Source organism: Heloderma suspectum, chromosome 3, assembly GCF_057233095.1.
Source record: "Heloderma suspectum isolate Gila_16-S chromosome 3, 16-S_ref, whole genome shotgun sequence".
NCBI classification, from domain to species: Eukaryota; Metazoa; Chordata; class Lepidosauria; order Squamata; family Helodermatidae; genus Heloderma; species Heloderma suspectum.
This window is the reverse complement of record NC_139460.1, coordinates 47,684,670-47,703,980: the sequence shown is the minus strand read 5'-3', so window position 1 is coordinate 47,703,980 and position 19,311 is coordinate 47,684,670. Positions and strand designations below refer to the sequence as shown.

The 19,311-nt window shown below is 41.7% G+C and overlaps 1 protein-coding gene and 1 long non-coding RNA gene across 51 annotated transcripts in view; one reads left to right on the top strand and one right to left on the bottom strand.

Annotated features, from left to right (window-relative positions):
* The window catches only part of ZBTB20 (zinc finger and BTB domain containing 20), an 809,278-nt gene that overhangs the window by 30,000 nt on the left and 759,967 nt on the right, over window positions 1–19,311 (bottom strand). For 49 of the 50 annotated variants that reach the window (XR_014789034.1, XR_014789033.1, XM_084843086.1 and 46 more), the window contains one exon: window positions 3,671–5,263. Coding sequence is in view for 48 of the 50 variants with exons in the window: in XM_084843086.1 (XP_084699212.1) it covers window positions 3,671–5,263 (1,593 nt within the window). In the remaining 2 variants the exon portion in view is untranslated. Of the gene's footprint in view, window positions 1–3,670; window positions 5,264–6,249; window positions 6,290–19,311 lie in introns of all 50 variants that reach the window. The other variant, XM_084843100.1, reaches the window with a different exon arrangement.
* LOC146349615 (uncharacterized) overlaps window positions 1–19,311 on the top strand; it is a 121,560-nt gene that overhangs the window by 46,028 nt on the left and 56,221 nt on the right. Inside the window, exon 3 of the long non-coding RNA XR_014789035.1 lies at window positions 6,560–6,598. This is a non-coding gene — a long non-coding RNA (uncharacterized LOC146349615). The remainder of the gene's footprint in view (window positions 1–6,559; window positions 6,599–19,311) is intronic.

Sequence of the window (19,311 nt, the reverse complement as noted above, 5' to 3'; positions counted from 1 at the left end):
GTTGTCAAATTCTAACCCTGTTGGAATTAGATAGTCTTTAAAAACGGGGTGGGAAATTACTGGAAAAGCTTGCAGACCAAGCAAAAGACTTATGCATGGCAGGACTGGGTATTTCTTTCCTTTCTTTGATGGGTGTCTAGCTTATACTAGCAGTTTAAAACTTCAGAAAAATAGAGCAAGCATTTTGAAGATGAATGGTTAGCTCATTTGGCTTGTTATTAGAATTCAAAAGTTACTGTATGGCTGGTAAAAGTGTGCTGTAGTAGTGAGAATGTTGGACTGGGAGCCAGGAGAACTGGGTTCTAGTCCCCACTCGACCATGGAAACTCACTGGGTGACTTCGGGCTAGTCACAGACTCTCAGCCCAACCCACCTCACAGGGCTGTTGTTGTGAAGATAAAATGTAGGAAGGGGATAATGTAAGCCACCTTGGGTTCCTTGCAAGAGGAAAAAAGGCAGAATATAAATGCAATAAATAAATAAATAAAAATAAAAGTGCTTTTATTAAGCAAACACTCAGTTTGTTTTACAACCTGATCCTATGCATACTTATTTGGAAGAAAGGCCCACATACAGAAATATGTACCCCACCTTCAAACATATTCCCAGGGCAGCTTTCAAAGCATCATGTAAGTGTGCATAGGAGTGCCGTGTTATGTGGTAAAGAATGTGATTAAAAAGTCAATGTTTGTAATCAGGAACAGTTGGAAGTTCAGGTATTATAGCTGAAATGCTGCTAGCTTTGAATAGCAAAGGTAAGGGATAATTGTTCCTACCCCTCTCCCCTGCCCCACAAGTGCTGAGCAACTTGCCCAGCTTACTTCAGTATAACAACAATAAACTTTAGAACCTATTCTCATCCTTATTGGCCAATTCTCTCCCATCAAAGAAGAGGGAAGGATACTCTCTAGAACAGGAGAAGCAGTTACTATGGCATCCACAGGGAGTGTTTTTGTGGATCACTAAGCAAAAGCAGGCTCAGAGGAAGAGAGTGTCAGAGATCAGTCTAAATGTCTTGACATGTCCGAAAGCTCTGATTCTGAATCAGAGTTGCAGCAGCAGCTAGATCAGAGGCTGGGGGGAGGTAACCTCCCTAGTGAGCCAAAATGCTAGACTCCTCCCAAAACCTTGACCAACAGATGGCCCAGACTGAGTCCTTGCCCCCTCCCTCCACGCAAGTTTCCAAGGAGGAGGAGGAAGAGGGGCATGACTTGAAAGATGCTAGGGCACAATGCAAAGCAAAGTGGGGAAAATTAGGGGCAGGGCTCCGCCCAGATAGCCACTTTTGGAAGCCAACGTAGGGCAGAGCTACCCTAAAGGAGGGGCATCACTGTGAAGCTGGCTTGGCTGGGAGGTTCATACCGCAAATGGCAGGTTCTCTCTAGGGATGTCAGAGAATTCCGCCATGGATCTCAGTGAGGCCAAATGCCAGTGCATTCGGCCCCCTGAAATCCGTGGCAGAACGAAGCCCCTCCCGCCACCCCCCCCGCGAAATGGGCCCAGAATGGAGCACCTACCTGCTGCCGTCCATGCTGACTTGCGAATGGCGGCCACGTCTGTGGCCGTCATTCATTTCTTCCATGTAGCCATGATAGGCTACGGAAATACTTACGTAGCCTATCACGGCAAAACTAAGGGAACGCAAATGGCGGCGGCTACGGCGGCCGCCATTTGCGTTCCTCTTCTTTTTTTGTGCCTGTAATAGCCTACGTAAATATTTACGTAGGCTATTACGGCAAAAAAAAAAGGGAACGCAAATGGCGGCCGCTGTAGCCGCTGCCATTTGCGTTCACTGTTTTTTTTTTGCCATGATAGGCTACGTAAATATTTACGTAGCCCATCATGGCAAAATACAGGGACGCAAATGGCGGCAGCTACGGCAGCCGCCATTTGCATCCCTGCAGGCTGCCCAGCGGCCGGATGTCCGGCTGCGGGCGGCCCCAGCTGGTGGCTCCGCGGAATCTCCCCGCCACCGCGAATGTCACCCTTCGAAAAGGTAAGTGACTTTCATACATCCCTAGTTCTCTCCCTCTAGTTCTCTAGTGCTTAGAGGTTGTTGATTAGTTCTTTAGAGCCTGGGGGCAGCCTGAGAGTTTCCCTTGAATCTGCATTTGTAGAGAGTAGACTCTAACAAAATAAAGTTGTATTAGCCTGAAGCTTTGTCTGTTGTGGTGTTGATTGCGAAGGGAAAGGACAATCCATATCTGACAGAGAGAGAGAGAGAGACAGTGACAGAGATAATGATCCAGAAGAGGTAGATTGGAGGTAGATTGGTCATAGAATTCATGGAAAACTGGTGTGGTCTCAGAAAATAGAAGAGCAAATATATTAAGAACATAAGAAGAATTGTGCTAGATCAGGCCAAGGTCCATCTAGTCCAGCATTTTGTTCATAAGTGGTGAACCAGCTGCCCACAGGAAACCCACAAGCAGGACATGAGTGCAACAACACCCTTCCGCCCATGTTCTCTAGCAACTAGTGTTGCTTTTTAAAAGAAAGAAGACTATCCAATAAATTATAGAACAATTAATTATTCTGTACCATACCTAAAATATATTTGAATAAATAATTTAAGAATTAACTTGTAAGCATGGAGAAGACGTACTATTTTCATTTAGCAAACAATGGCAATTTCTTCAGCTAGGGGGCCAATCTTCTTCTGGTGAAGCTGCTAAAACTGGGTGATAATATCACTGGTTGGTCTCCACACTTCAAACAGCTTGGCGAAAGGTAGTAATGGACTTGTATATTATTGGAAAGAAGTAATCAGAATTACAGTAGTATTTACAGATCTAAAATGTGCTTATGATACAAAACTTCACTGGGAGGGATTTTAGATACTCTACAGAACAAACTAAATATTCATAATGACCTTAATAAACTCTTGCTGGATTGTTGGTGACAGAATGAAATTAATCAAAGTCATTGGTGAAGTTCAAATAGTAATGAAGAACCAAATGCAGATGAAGGAAAACTTGTCTATGTAAGAAAGATTTGGGATTACAGTGGTTAATAAACAAGATGGCTCAACAATGTGATACCATGGCCATAAAGCTAATATAATTTTAGGTTATACTGAGTATCACTTCCAAAACTTGGAATCATGCAGTTCTATGCAGCTTCTATAACCAACTCTGTAGTACTGAGTACATTTCTGGGTTCATGGGTTACAAAAGGAATAGAAAAAAGAAGAGAGCTACAATAATAATAATGGAATGCAAATCTCATGAGGATGGCTAAAGGAATTGGGTATGTTTAGCCTTGAAAATATATTAAGGGAGGAAATGAGACTAGAAAATGTATTAAAAGAGAATCTGCTGAAAGTATAAAAGGATCTCAAAGAAAAGGACAACTGTTCATACTTTCAAATAGGATAGAAGAAGCAGCAGTTTTAAACTGCATGGAAGTAGACTTGAACGTAAGGAAAACATCCTATTGCTGATTTTCAAGAGGATGCTGCGTTCTTGTATAGGGACAGAATGTTGAAATAGATAATCCATCCTACTATGAATGCTTTCAGTGTCGTAAGAGCAATTATTTTTTAAAAAGCAACAATTTGCATACATTATGGTGATAGAAGAATACTTCTCCAAATAAACTGCATACTTATAAATGTGTTTCTTCCCTGGACTCACAGTCTCACACATAAGCCAAAGGGCCACACACTCACCTGTATGTACAAACATGTGCTTGACATAATTCTGTTTGGCGGTGAAAGTCTTGTTGCAGAGGGTACACTCATAAGGCTTTTTTTCACCCTGCCCACCTGCTGTGCTGTGGCCTGTAGAAGGAGCCAGGGGCTGTGGGGCTGGCAGCTGGGCAGTAAAAGTTGACAGGCCAGGCTGGGACACTGTCACAAACTGTGTCTGTTGTCCTAAGGGCTGGGGCAGGCTGAAGAGGAAAGGTTTAGGGCCACTGCCAGCAGACTGTGTAGTAAAGAGTGCAGGCAAGTAAGTATTGCCAGCTGTGCCAATGACTTGTGTGTTGCTGGTCAGTGTCAGCGGCATCCTCAGATTGCTGGTGAGGGTTTCTGTCTGGCGTAAGTAGAGCTGGGTACTTGGCAATGCTTGGGCAACAGTTGTAGTGATAGAAGGCTGCAATGTCCCCTTTTCAGTACTGTTACTAACAGTGAGCAGTGTGCTGTCCCTTTCAGTATCATTATTTCTCTCTGGTGAGGCAGAGTTGGCGTCTATGTGCTGCTGCTGAGTGCCTTCAGCAGAAGCATCATTTTGTTCTGCTTGGGGAGGCTCTTGTTGACCTTCTCGGCTTAGCCCAGTCATAAATTGCTGTTCAACAGAATCAGGTTCAGTGCCAATAGAGGAACTGACTCCAGAGTCAAAGCTCTCCCCCTTGGGCTCACTCTCAGTGCCTTCTGCTTGATCAGTATCCTCAGTGCATTCCTCAGACTCATTGCGCTCTAGGATCTGTACCCTCTGCTGTCCGTAGTAGTCATAGTCGTCATCCATCTCTTGCTTGATGTGAATATTGCCCATCAGGGTTTGAATCCTAACTGGACGTGGTTGCTTCCGGCAGTGCGTGGTTTCTGGAGTGGTGGAGAGATACCGCTCCATCTGCTGAGAGCGCTCGTGGATCCGTGTAATCCAGCTTGGGTCTTCCATATGATGGTCTCTGGAGAGTCCCAGTGCTGTTTCATGGTGGCTGACCACTGCTCCGCTGTAGAATGAACGTTCTCCACTACCATTCTGCATAGAACAGGCATACAAAGCTGAGTAGATCCTGTCTACGCTGTGCTGTGAGTGGCTTTGCAGATAGCCAGACTCTGTGTCACTGCTCTGCCCTGAAGTGGCTGATTCAGGAGTTCCTCGGGGTGTCTCCTGGGCAGAATCCTGGGTCACTGGATAGATGTCGCCCACATTCTGTGAGACAATCCGTGTGCACTCATCAATCACAGTCTTGATCTGCAGGATGCTCGCTGCTGTGAGGATCTGTAAGGCCTCTGACTGTGAGACCCGCAGCACCCCGCTATACATGAAGTCAATGAGCTTTTGTACTGACTGGACTGAGACCACAGAGGGAATTTCAATGTCGCTGTAGCCCAGTAAGAGCTTGTCCTGGAAAAAGGGGCTGCCAGCAGCCAACACACAACGGTGGGCGCGCAGCATGCTCCCGTGGATGCGGACCGTCACATCACAGAAGTGGCCACGGTTGCGTTGCTCGTTGAGGGTCTCGAGCACAGAATTGCTGAAGTTGTGGAGATTGATGCTGTGAATGCGCTCTGTCATCCCCTTGCAACTGATGTTACCTGCAGTAATAGAAAAGGCAAAACAGAAAGGCAGATTAGAGTCTGATGCTTGCATGTCAGTTCCCCTCCCTCCCCCTTCACACAGATACAGAGAAATTAGATCTGGTTTCACATCTCCAATCCACAACTAGACTGCAAAATGCTTTAGCTTGGTGTGCTTGAATTCAGGATTGTATGGCTCAGGTTATTAAAATTATTAGGGAGCATATGCTAAGATATGCTATGATCACTAAGATTTAAGGTGTGTGTTGCCTTTTTAAATAAGGTGAATGTAGAGACAGTATCACCTCTCTTCAAGCATGTCACCCATCTCCCCTTCGCAATAATGGAGACTCCAGTGTTCTTCCCAGGCCTCTTCAAAAATTCTGACTGGAGAATAAACACGTTCTTCCCCTCTCCCCTTTAAGCACATGAGGAAGGCAAATGAAAAGTGTGTGTATAACTATATTTAGTTGTGGATGTAAAGATCAAAATATTTACTATCTACCAGTTCTGAAACAAATGTTAATGCTGTTCTAAGTAAGGGTTTGTTTGCCATTCCCATTGTACTAACATACCAATGTAATTAGTGATAAAGAAATGGTTCTAGTGGCGGTACGCCAATGGCATTATAGCTCCACAGTACTTCTGGGGGGAAATGTAGCTATATTTTAAGACACTGATAATAGGTTGATGTTTATGATTAAAGTTAGAAATCCTTAACTAGTTTTGATCTAGGATTCACAACCACTTCATACTTTATGCAGCAAATTGATGCTCTGACTTGGATTCCTGCATTGAGCAGGGGGTTGGACTCGATGGCCTTGTAGGCCCCTTCCAACCCTACTATTCTATGATTCTATGAAATGTGTTTGATGTGGCTTCTCCAGGGTCACCTCAGGGGTTTCCACATAATCTGTGTTAATTCCCTTCCCCTCAGCTATATGTCCATTCATTTGCCTATCTAAGAAGTAACTTTGCATTTTCACACCCTTTAATTACTGTACCTTTTCAAATACACCTTCAGTCAGAACCTGCAGTAAAAATCTAAAGAATGAAAAACAAGACGTTTTTGTAGAATTTGAAGGGCATTTAAGATCCTGCCTAGTTACGTATCATAAATGTTATATATGTAAAGTACACATTCTCATCCATGTCATTGGATATATGATCCAAGTTACTGAATATCTTCATACTAGAGGACTGGTAGGTATGGAAGTCACAACACCTGGAATAATGGCTCCTAAGGGGCTAAGTACATGCTACATGCAAATGTGTGTATTAGTGCCTTAACTTTTTTTTTTTTTTTTTTTTAAGGAAAAGCATCTTTGGAGGGGCAGAACAGAGAAGTGGCAGGTAAGGAAACATCTATACCCTTTCCTTCCTGTTTCCCCATTCTAAATTGTTTCCCCAAACAACTTCTCTTCCGGGGTGCGTGTATGTCTGTGTTTCCAAGAGACAAGTGCTAATTGTGGTAAGCCTCCTCCAACCACCACTTCACCCTCAATTGTCCTCTCTGAAGATACTTTCTTTAAAAAAAAAAAACAAGCAAAAAAACACCCCACCAGGGCTCTAATGAACACATCTGCATGTAGTATATATTTATTATTTATGTATTTATTTGATTTGATTTGTACTCCACCTTTCTACAAGAATAATGGCACTCAAGGTGGCCTACAGTCATAAATAAAACTTGATTAAAATAATAACAGAATGCAATAAAACACAATAAAAACACAGCAATAACAAAATAAAAAGAGCATTCAACCCAACAGACCCGCTTACATGCCAAAGGCCTGCTCGAATAGGAGATCTTTGCCTGCTGGCAGAAGGACAGCAGAGAGGGAGCGAACCTAGCCTCCCTTGGCAAGGAGTTCTACAGTTTGGGTGTGGCCACCAAGAAGGCCCTCTCTTGTGTCCCCATGTAATGCGCCTCTGAAGGTGACAGTATTGAAAAATAGGGCCTCTCCCAAAGATCTTAAGACCCAGGCAGGCTTGTATGGGAGAAGGTGGTCTTTCAGGTAGCCTGGTCTCAAGGCATATAGGGCTTTATAGGTCCTCATGAGGAACAGACTGAATATGAGGAACAGACTTAAATAGCCCAGCTCTGTGAAGAAATGCTATGTAAAGATATAACTGTTTATGTTGTTCTACAATAATTAAATATATCTGTGTAAACCTGAGACCTAGCTTTGTTATGGTCAAAGGCTTATGTAAGAGTACTGCTTGGTGACAAATCCTGACGGGGGAAAGAGAGATGATCACTGTTAATATTTATAGATGGGTCCTGGATCAGGTAAATTCAATTTTGATTGGTCTAAGAAACATCAGACTGATTGGTTGGGGGTTCTAGCTAGGTGGAAATGAGCAGCTGGGAAATGACAGATGACAGTTAGATAGCAGACAGTTAGGGATTCAATTTGTCAGCTGGTGGTCTGAGAGAGAGAAAGGTATGTTGGGTGGTATATGTGACAGAAGGATCAGATAAAGGCTGAGGAGAAGGTAGATAACTGAGGCCTGAATATTCTGTGTGATAACTTTCCATGGCTGGTGAAGATCAGGAATATGGAGTAGGTGGCTGTGTTATGCCAGGAGGCTGTCATAAAATCCTATCAGGAGGATACACAAGCTGGCATTAAAAACCAGATCAACTGTTCAAGCAAGCAGTAGTACAATAGGAGGAGCTTCACTGTCAGTGGAAGATTGTACCCAAGAGCTGGACCTGGTTGTGAGTGTATTTGGCTGGGGTGGAGGTTAAGGGAATTTGGCCTGATGTAAACAAAGTCATTAAGAGGCTTATATTACTTAGCAACAGTGACTGGGTTCAAATGCTGAGTTAAGACAACATGGCACCGCGCATCATGGGTAATTAGGGTAATCCCGGTCGTGCGACTGGCACGTGGGGGAAACAACCAACACTGCGTTGTTTCCCTCACTGATCATCTGAACACCCCCAAGGTCTCTTGAGTCCTTAAGAATTGTCAGTAAGCATTCTTTTGAAACCCCCAAAGTAGACAGTAGTATTCCCTTACATACAAAATACTTTTAATAAACCAACTTGTTTAATAGTTCATCTTGCCTCTAGTTGTGGTGCCCATATCACACCTAAGCCTCTTATACCAAGGGACTAGGAGGTTTTAAAGTATTCTTAGAGAATTGGTGGTAGCTGAAAAGGGTCACCTTGGGGAACTCTCAAGTTATACTGTCAGGGAGTTCCTTAGGCCCTGAAATATAAATACTGCTAAAATATAAGAAACTCTATAGGTAGGATAGCACAGTGAAAGAGCAGTTTCCCCATATGTGCTAAATCAAAACACTGTATAACTCACCAGTTTTAGCACTAGGAGGTGGGCCGGAAGGTTCTTTCTTTTTTTTTTTTTTAACAAAACAAACCCAGAGGTAAGCAAATGAATCACTGGGTAGCAAGAAAATCCATGCATAACCTTATATCCAAATTGTAACAAATAACTGTAGGAAGAATATGCTTTAATTGATATATATGTTCAAATTCTTATTAATTCACTCACCCACCTAATTGGCACTGCACAGAAAATGCAGAGCGGGGGGAGGGGGGACTTCTGTCTCATTCTGTTCCCAGACCTGCCACTCTCTTTTAAGTTAATACAGTGGGAAATGTTTCTGTGCAACTGAAGTGGCCTTTGTTAAGCAATTCTCTTTTGCCCAGTGAATATCAACATAGAAATCCCAATGGACTCTGCATGAGAAACTACTGTAGGAAGGTTTGTTCCTTTTTGTGAAAGCAGGTTGTTTTAGAAATGGCACATAAATGAAAGGGTGTGAAAATGCAAAGGCTATTCTTACGCAGGCAGACCATGAATGGGCATATAGCCTGTGGGGAGGGGTGGACATAACACAGATTGTGCACATGTACCATAATACTTTCAGAATGGTGACAGGACAAGGAGATTTTATCCTGTGTGTGAGAGTCTGGGAATTGTTTTTCTTATCGTTTAAAACTTATCAACAGTCAAGAATATGCATGTACTATCCTGTTTTGGAAAGAAATGTCAGGATATGTCAGATCCTTTATGTTGCAGAACAACTCTAAAAGAAGAGGCAGGTACTGAATTCTGAATGGTGGAACAGTTAATTGTAGTGTTTGAGTGTGCATGAAATGTTACTCAGAGCTACACAGAGCCTAGTAATTATGATTTACAAGCATGACTAAGGCTGCAGATTCAGAAGCTTGTTAAGACAGAATAGTAGATTTCAGTTAATTGGACGAGCTCCTGATTTGAGCTTAACTGATTTCCATAATAGACTATCCTTACATTAAAAAACATACAATGACATTTGCAAGCCAACAAAGCATAATTCTGGCACAATTCTGGCTCATGTTTGTAATATGTTGAAAACTGCTATAGTCAGGCATGTAATTTATTTTATTATTTACTATTTATGTATTATTAACGTTTATATGCCACCTTATTTGCTAAAAAGCCATCAATTAAAAAAAATTCTTATGACCCAAATCTGTGGGCCCTTAAAAAGCACAGTCTAGAAGGGGTGAAATAATTGCTATACAAACCAATATCATTGTGTATCCAGGATGTCACATTAGCACAACAGTGATTTTCAGTGCTTCCATGCTGAAAAGTCACCGCTGATATATGAGGTACTGTGATGTCATGGCAAATGGTTTCATAGCAAGCAAATTGTGCTTGTGTGTGTGTGTGCGCGCGCGCGTGTGTGTGTGTGTATAACAGATTCAATACGATTCATTCTTGAACTGTTCTAAAAGCCTTTAGCCATCATAGAACTATCAGCCTAGATAAACTCTAGTATATGTTCATATTCCCTTATAATAGGGTTGCAACATATATATTGCATAGCTGAACAGAATTGCTCTATTTGCCTTATGCAGGATGCTGGTTACCTTCATCAGCAAATCGCAATCTCTGTGATATCAAATAAACACATATCTTTAGGATCAGGGTAATGCTGTCTTCCTCCATGTTGCAAATAAGACTGGCTCCAAACTTTATGCTGCAATCATGTTTGACACAGGTCCATCGGTGTTGCACTTATATTTCCTGCAGCATATGTGTAAAATGTGAATGACAGACAGGCTGCCTTAAACACCTGTGTATATGTATGGCAAGGCTCATGACCCAGTCAGGTGCGTACATACTTTATATACTCAGTGACATTAGCGCAGTCCCTGATGCCACTGGTATTCTTCACACAGTTCTACTTTTCATAGGGGGATACATGTACCTTCGGACTTACTTGCGGTGTGTCCATGTCCTAATTTCAGACAGGTTCTGACTTGCTCAAAATGAGATTTGATACAATCCTGCTCAAGTTTGCTCTCATGAATATGCACCCTCCTATTAAGGTTCTTCTGGAGCTAAAAACATTTACATTCTTTCAGGGGAAGCTGACAAAAAACACCCTCTTTGTTTTGCTTAGAGGTTTGCTGGAATTTCCACCTAATCATCTATCTGAACATCTCAAAATAGAATATCTATTTCTGTAATAGCTATCTAAAACAAACACTAGATAAAACAAACAGTGCACAAAATTCTGTTAACCCGACCAGATTGTTACTTAACTGAAAATATGTAGCAGACTACATGTAGGGATGGGAAACATACTGCATTTTATGTTAATTTAACACGAGTGTTCTAACATACTCTGAATGTGGACTAGCAAAAGAAAATTTACCAAATACCTTTGGATTTGCTTTTTGTAATCAAATTCTGTTTAATCAAAAGGCCAGTTTCATTCATAAAATATTTTAGAGGCTCTCTTAATTTGGCAATTCAAATAATATTTTTGGTCACAAATGTAAGATGGTGATAACGGTATTTTCAAATCTGAAAAGCTTCTTCTGAGGATAACTACATTCTGGATAGCAATGTAATAGATAATAGGGACTCTAGGAGATCTAAATAGGAGTAACCTCTTTTGTTTATACTTGTTCAGCTGTTTTATATATTTTTTATATAAAATGTACTGATAACCTTTCTGTCCAAGAACACTCAAGGTAATGTAAAAAAGGCATAAAATATTAAAAGAACAGTATACACTCCATGCTTTCTGAACACCTGAGAATCTATCACCTAAGATAATTTGATCCTCACTATCATATGAGTAGACTTGACACTGAATTCACTACCCTTCTACCTTCAGCTGTTTTGGACAGCACTTTTGACAGCTCTGCTGCACCAAGACATTGGCATCGTATTTCAAAATGGTGCTATAGAACTTAATATTTTCTAGGCTTTTACACCACTATTTTACCATGCACCCTCTGCTCTCTCATCCTCCAAAGAGTAGCAACCTCAGAAGAGTAGCAAGCCTCAAAAGAGTATTTTCCATCACACCCTTAAGAATATTCTCCATCACACTTGGAAAGTTCTGTATGGTGTCTCTAAGGACTTTCTTCTGCTTCTTGACAGCAGTGTTTGGCTTGTATTAATAGTTTTAAAAGATATACATTTCCATTTGGCCACAGCATAGGCGGTTTCTTTGGTTTGAGGATGGAAATGATCACTGTCAATACTGAGTTCTCTTTTTGGCCTTTTGTAAAGTTTATGGCAGTTGTGGCATTCCATTGATGTGGGATTTTTTGTTTTCCCCAAGGTAGGTAATTGGCTTTTAGCAGGGATTACCCACAGCTACCACCTCAAGGAGGGGAGCCTACATGAATATAGCAGTTTTCCTACTGCATAAATTCAGCCTGAAGGTATGGAGGGCTGTAGGGATGAGCTGTTAGGAACAGGGCCAATAAGCACATTGGAATCGTGTGAAGGGGAAGAAGCAAACAGGGCTTTGGCCTTCAGCTACATCATCCACAAGAAATCCCACCTCATGCTAACTCAGTGATCCAATTCATTGGTTCAGTCCTTAACTTAACTTCCAGTCATGTCTTCTTGCCTTGGGACTGATTTCATTCCTTCTTAATTGACAGGACTGATATGTTTCGATACCTCCTAGAACTGCAGCAGATGGCCTTTCAAATTCAGAATCTCCTCAGGCTTATGGCAGCAGCCACATTTGTCATCTGTTACTTGTGCCTTCAAATGTACCTGTTTTAACTATAGTTCTTATAAGTTTCCAACCCTCTGTGAGATCCAAAATCCAGATACTTAATAATTCAGTTTTGTTAATTTTATCTTTTCCTATTTTGCTGCTAGTTTGATGTCAGTGAAGTATCTTTTTGTTGTTTTTTGTTGTTTATTTGTTCAGTCGCTTCCGACTCTTTGTGACCTCATGGACCAGCCCACACCAGAGCTTCCTGTCGGCCGTCGCTACCCCCAGCTCCCCCAAGGTCGAGTCCGTCACCTCCAGAATATCATCCATCCATCTTGCCCTTGGTCGGCCCCTCTTTCTTTTGCCTTCCACTTTCCCTAGCATCAGCATCTTCTCCAGGGTATCCTGTCTTCTAATGATGTGGCCAAAGTACTTCAGTTTTGCCTTTAAAATCATTTCCTCAAGTGAGCAGTCTGGCTTTATTTCCTGGAGTATGGACTGGTTTGATCTTCTTGCAGTCCAAGGCACTCTCAGAATTTTTCTCCAGCACCACAGTTCAAAAGCATCTATCTTCCTTTGCTCAGCCTTCCTTATGGTCCAGCCCTCACAGCCATAGGTTACTATGGGGAATACCATTACTTTAACTATGCAGATCTTTGTTGTCAGTGTGATGTCTCTGCTCTTTACTATTTTATCAAGATTTGTCATGCTCTCCTCTCAAGAAGTAAGCATCTTCTGATTCCCTGGCTGTAGTCAGCGTTTGCAGTAATCGTTGTGGCTAGAAATACAAAGTCTGTCACTGCCTCCATGTTTTCTCCCTCTATTTGCCAATTATCAATCAAGCTGGTTGCCATAATCTTCGTTTCTTTTAGGTTTAACTGCAACCCAGCTTTTGCACTTTGTTCTTTCACCTTCGTCAGAAGGTTCCTCAGCTCCTCCTTGCTTTCAGCCATCAAAGAGGTATCATCTGCATAACGGAGATTGTTAATGTTTCTTCCAGTGATTTTAACTCCAGCCTTGGATTCATCAAGCCCAGCTTGTCGCCTGATGTGTTGTGCGTACAGGTTGAATAGGTAGGGTGAGAGTATACAACCCTGTCGTACTCCTTTCCCAATCTTAAACCAGTCCGTTGTTCCGTGGTCTGTTCTTACTGTTGCTACTTGGTCGTTATAGATTCCTCAGGAGGCAGACAAGATGATTTGGTATCCCCATACCACCAAGAACTTGCCACAATTTGTTATGATCCACACAGTCAAAGGCTTTAGAATAGTCAATAAAACAGAAATAGATGTTTTACTGAAACTCCCTGGCTTTCTCCATTATCCAGCGGATATTGGCAATTTGGTCTCTAGTTAGGTCTCTTAATATGAACAACTACATGAATTACTTAATATCGGTATAATGTTAATCTTATTTGTATTGGATATTGTTAACTGACCTACCGGAATGTTTTATGCTCATTTAAACTTTTGATATGTTTTAAATGAACTGTTAATTGTTGAACTATTGGTGTTGACAATCCATATTCAACTATTCAATTTAAGATTATTTTTCAAATAATAAATTAGTTATCTGTGTTAAGAGCAATTTCTCAGTCTAATATCCTTACAAATAATACCTGCACTGTACTAATGCACTATTTATTTTATGTGGTTAGTTTATTGATGGATTATAAGCAATACAGTTGAGTTAACTAAAGATAAAGAACTCCTTAAACATTGGATATTTCTAAAAATGCCTTTTTGAATACATAAAAATGGCCACATGATGGCATAATTTCTTAAGAAAAAAATGCTCATGCATACAGTTGTTACTAACTAGTTTGAACTCTTAAGTATTTGGATCTGGGAAGAGGTTGTGACTGTAGGATTACCAGCATTTTCTGGCTGCTTTTAACAACCACCCAATAGGAAGAAATGTAGTTGGCAAGGCTTTTCCCCATCATGACATCTTCATGTCCATAGAGATCGTTACATAATTTTTGTCGTTATGTAGCTGTTAAATAGCCACTTTAGCAAAACAATCAGTGACACTATAGCCTTGCTCTTACATTTCCCTCCACACATACACCAACTGTGTGGAGGTGAGAAGGATCATGCCTGTCCACAACCTCCACATGCATAGCTGAAGGTGACAATGGGATTCTACCTGTGTTCAGTGGTAGGTGCGTAGATCCTTCTATGCAATCGAGAACCCTGATGTGAAGGATTCCCAACTGCATGGAAGAATCTACATGTGTACTGGTGTGCATGAGCAGAGTCCTACTCTCACCTTCAGCTGTACTCACAGAGGCCAGGGCCAGTGGATTTGTGGAAGTCAGGGAGTAGGGGCAACTGATATGATCCTGCTATCTCCCACCCCCCATCCCCTCCAATAAATTCACTCTGTGTGTGGAGTTCAATGTAATTAGAGGGCTTATGTATGTATCTGGTAAAAGACTTGTTCTACATGTATGACGTTTTATCCCCCTGACCTCCACTTTGCAGAGCTGAGAGAAATCTCTGTCTAAGTGCATTACTTTCCCTACCTGTGTTTTTCTATGGATTAGGGAAGTGAACAAAAACTAAATACATTCCTGTCCTTTGGCAACTAACCTGACACACACAAAGACTTTGTCGGCAGGGAGGAAAGAGAACTTCTCAATAGGAGCATGGGCTCATGACAACAGACCCAGTGATACTGCTTATGAGTACCTCAGGAGTGCGCAGGGCTGGAGCTACATGGCAACAGAATGTGAAGCACTTTCTTGTTTAATGTGGATTTTCATGAAATCGGCTTTGGTCCATCAGGGACACATGTAGCCAGAAAAGTGGAGCATACAGTAGCTTACACGCTTTCACAGGTCACACTGCATGTCAATCTCCCTTACTTTGGGGTCATGTGGGTAGAATCTCACCATTTGCACTAAATGTCATCAAACATGTAAATGCTGCTGAGCAAATGAAAGGTTATGTTCCCCACCCCTGTCCATGCTCCCCTGCTCAGGGAAATTTGGAAGAGCTGAGTTAAGCCCCCGTAATTTAACCCCACACCTCTCCCCTCTCATTGGGATATTGTGAAAGATTAAAACTGCACTTTTAAGAAGGGAGAAAACTGGCTGGCTGCATTCTATGAATGGATCAAGCTGCTATCCTGACATATTGGAATTGTGAGACTGCGCCTTTAAGAAGGGAGAAAACAGTCTGCATTCTATGAATGAGTCAAGCCTCTAATGGGAAAGCAGGCCAACAGGGTGTGGGCTCCAATTTTCTCAATGGGAGAAAGATGCTACAGAGGCAGTGGGGAGGGCAGGCAGTGGCAGTACAGCAGCTCCTTATGGTGTCCCTTCGCCACCCCTTTGGCTTGCTTTCTCACCTCTGCTCCTTACATCTGAGTAGACTTAGCAGGCTTTTCTCCAAACCCCTGTCTCCTGACCAAGCACAGCCAGGCACAGACACACCCCTAGGCACACCCAGCATGCAGGATTTAATTCGGCTGAATGGGGCATACCGCCACTGAAGCGCAAAGGAGACGCATTTAAGGTAAAATACACACTAAAACAACTTTCAGAAAATAAATGTATTTAGAGGGGGAAGCAGCAGGGTGGCCACAATGTCAAGTGTCCTGAACGACCCTTAAATGCTTTCCCTCTACAGTAAATCACATGTGTAGACTGGCTCCAGGACTGAGCTTGCAGTTGATGGCGTTTGTTTACATATATTTGTTGCTTATTCTACTTTTATCCTAGCTTTTCACTCAACGGGCCCTCACACTGGCTCACAGCAATAAAAGCACCAGAAAATAATGCAACTATTTAAAACATAAAATAAGAAAGCATCTATGTTAGGTGCTCTCACAGAGGCACTGTTTGTACAACTGTTAGTCATTTGGCTAGACATGTTTGTCCAAAATAACACTTATGAAAAGAAGTTATGTTGCAAGTGTCAAACAACGATTACCATGCTCATTGGTCTCTAACAGCTGCAGAATGTTGAGGGTATAAGTTGAAAAAGAAGAAACATGTGGGAGGGGTGGGGGAGACGAAAATGGGCTGTTGCAGAATGTTGATGGCATTTTATCTTCAGTTGGAAAGAAAAGAGAAGGAGGGAATAGTTCAACACCCTGACAGCTTATGGTATCCTGAAGGGGTGGATTAGGGTCAGGAGGATGTTTGCCATAAATTTAAATACAAACAAAACACTCTCCTTCCTGTGCTATACAGACAGGATTCAGGAAAGGGGGTATCTTTTTCCTTTCCCACTCTCCAAAACTGTCTCCCACTGCTAGATAGCAATAAAGCACTTCAGAGCTGGCAGACAGCTCTAAACACTGCCCCTTTAGTGCTAGTATATAGCACTGTAAGGGGAGGTTTTAGGGGGGTGGGAGAAAAGGTTTCATCACCCCTGAGCTCTAAAGAGCACACTAGCTCCTGTTTCAGGAAGGCTGGAACCCTAAACAGGAGCACTTCTCTTAGGAATTGGGAATGGTTTCTACAATGTGAACATACACAAATACTGCTTCATTCATATTTTCAGTGCTTAAAAAGTAAAACAACCCACTAAGAAAGTACTTTTAAATTTATATTGTCCTCTTGTGGGCTATCAAGAAGAAACACTGCACTACATGCCATACAGTGGCATGGCATACTCACCTAGTCTGGCACTTTCAAAGTGTGAATGCTGAGGCTATACTTCATGTTTTTTATTTTATCAACGACTCCTTCAAAGACGTATGACATCTACTGAAAACCTATCTCACTGAGCAGAAGTAATTAAGGCCCTGTTGGAGCCCACATATGAAATTCCAAAACAAAGAGATAATTGTATTCTAGATTTCATAAAAAACACTGTTAGAATACAGCACTCCTGGATAAAAGTTTGTTCTTCATGGCACTATTGAAAGTCACATGTACTTTCAACTCCACAATAGAAATTGTCCCAAGCAAGTATTTTCTCTTTGCTGACTTACTAATAATTTACAAGAATAGATGCTTTGTTGATTTCGAAGAAATAGTTCAGATGATATGTTTCATTAGAAGAAATGTGCTGGCATGATAGCAGATGTGCAAGCTACATGGCACTTTTAATATTTGAAAGAATTCTGAACAACGTGGCAGTTTGTTACCTTATATTACCAACATATGTGGTCTAAAAAGTTACCGTTTGCATTATTTTGTTTCCTTTCTTCAAACTACTTTTTTTTGTTTGTCCCAGCATCATTGGTCTCTCTTTGCTTGAGTATAGGTTCAGTATAAATGTCAAACTATAGGCATTGCCTACTGAGCTAAGTACTCAGTTTAAATAATATATGGGCTTTATTTGTACTTGGCCCCAGTCTTGGTTGCCAGAAGCATATTAGATTAGAGCACAAAGAAATTTCATTAAGAAAAGCTAGAAAATACAAGGAAAACATCCCAAACTTGCAAATAAATTACAAAGGTCCTAAATTCAGACAGAAATGACAAAATCTGTCTGAATAAAATACATTTCAATTTCAGTAGTATTTATATACTGCTTTTTCAAGTGCCCTAAACACTTCACCAACATAATCTCAGTTATAATTACTACAATAGTCCTGTAAGATAGGCCAGTATTATTATACCTTTATTATAAATGGGACCTGAGACTAAGAGAGTGGTTTGCTAAGCCTGCCTATGAAGGAGCTCTTGGAAGCCTGCTGGTTCAAAATGCCATTGTCCAAATGCTAACAATTTGTGATTTGTATTTAAAACTGCTCACACCTGTTCCTGTTGTTATGCGATCAATTCCGGATGCGTCTGATACCTTCTTATTACATGTGTGTGGCTTGACATTGTCTTAATGGAAACAGAACATGGATTTGCTTGACTTTGTCTTGCTGGAACCAGAACATGTCCCTAGTGGGAGCACACCCACCCACATCTACATATATGTGAACCCTGGTCAGGCTAGACCCCCTTTGGCTGACACCATTTGTTGGAATAGAACAAAAGAACTCCCTACTCTCACACGAACCTTAGTTGTCTGACTGCAAAGATAATCTTCTAAAGACCTTCCCTGAGTTCCTCCACTGTCAGAAATTCAGTGAGTAGTGACTAGAGATAGGGCCTTTCCAGTTGTATATTTGAAATTATCTACTCAGGGATGTTCACCTGATGGAAAATCTTATTTCTTTTTGACATTGGGTAAAGGCTTTTATTTGCCCAGGTCTTTTAAACCTTTGCCAGCTGTATCCTTTTCTGTAGAAAACATTCCTGGCCACAGTAATTCATGCTTTAGTGATAACAAGATTAGGTTATTGTGATGTGCTCTATGTTGAGCTGTCTTTGAAAAGTGTTTGAAAATTTCAGTTGGTTCAAAATGCCACTGTCCAAATACTATCAGAGGCTGATCAGACAGCACATGTTACTTTCACCTATACTGACTGCCTATTTATTTCCAGGCTCAATCCAAAGTCCTTTGTATAACTTTCGAAATGCTGAGCACTCTGGGACAAGGTATCTGAAGAACTGCCTCTTCCAATATGTAGTCTTACCAAACTGAAATCAGTGTAAGAGGTCCTGCTCTGTATCCTCCTGCCATCTGAATTTCAGCAGGTTAGTACAAGACAGGAGTGTTTTGGTTATGTCATGTGTACTATGGAATGGCCTCTATAGGAAGGCCCATCTGTCTGATCCTTTGTTAATTTTTTTGCCAGTTGGTGAAAACATCACTCTTTACAAAGTGTCAGGAGCGCCCTAGTGGCCTCTTTCAGTAGACTCCAATAGCCGACACAAGACGAAAGGATTCTTTTCAAGGCTTTAATCGTTTTACAACTTAATGACTCTTTCAGATGCTAATCACCAGCAACTAAGCAAGGAACAGCAGAGTAGCCTATGCTCCGAGTAGGCAGTTGATCCCCATTTGAAGGAGAGTCACTTGAAGACCCTGAACTTATGGGCTAGGGAGAGATCCTCCCTCTTTTCCTTGGGTCCATGGGAGGCAGCCGTTGCTTGCGCACCAAACGGGCGCTACGCCTCCTTTCCACGCCCTCCATTGCTCGTCGCTCCCTGCGTCTGCGTTGAGCGTCTAGCAAGCCCCCCTCCCACACTTTCTCACTGCTAGGATCACTAC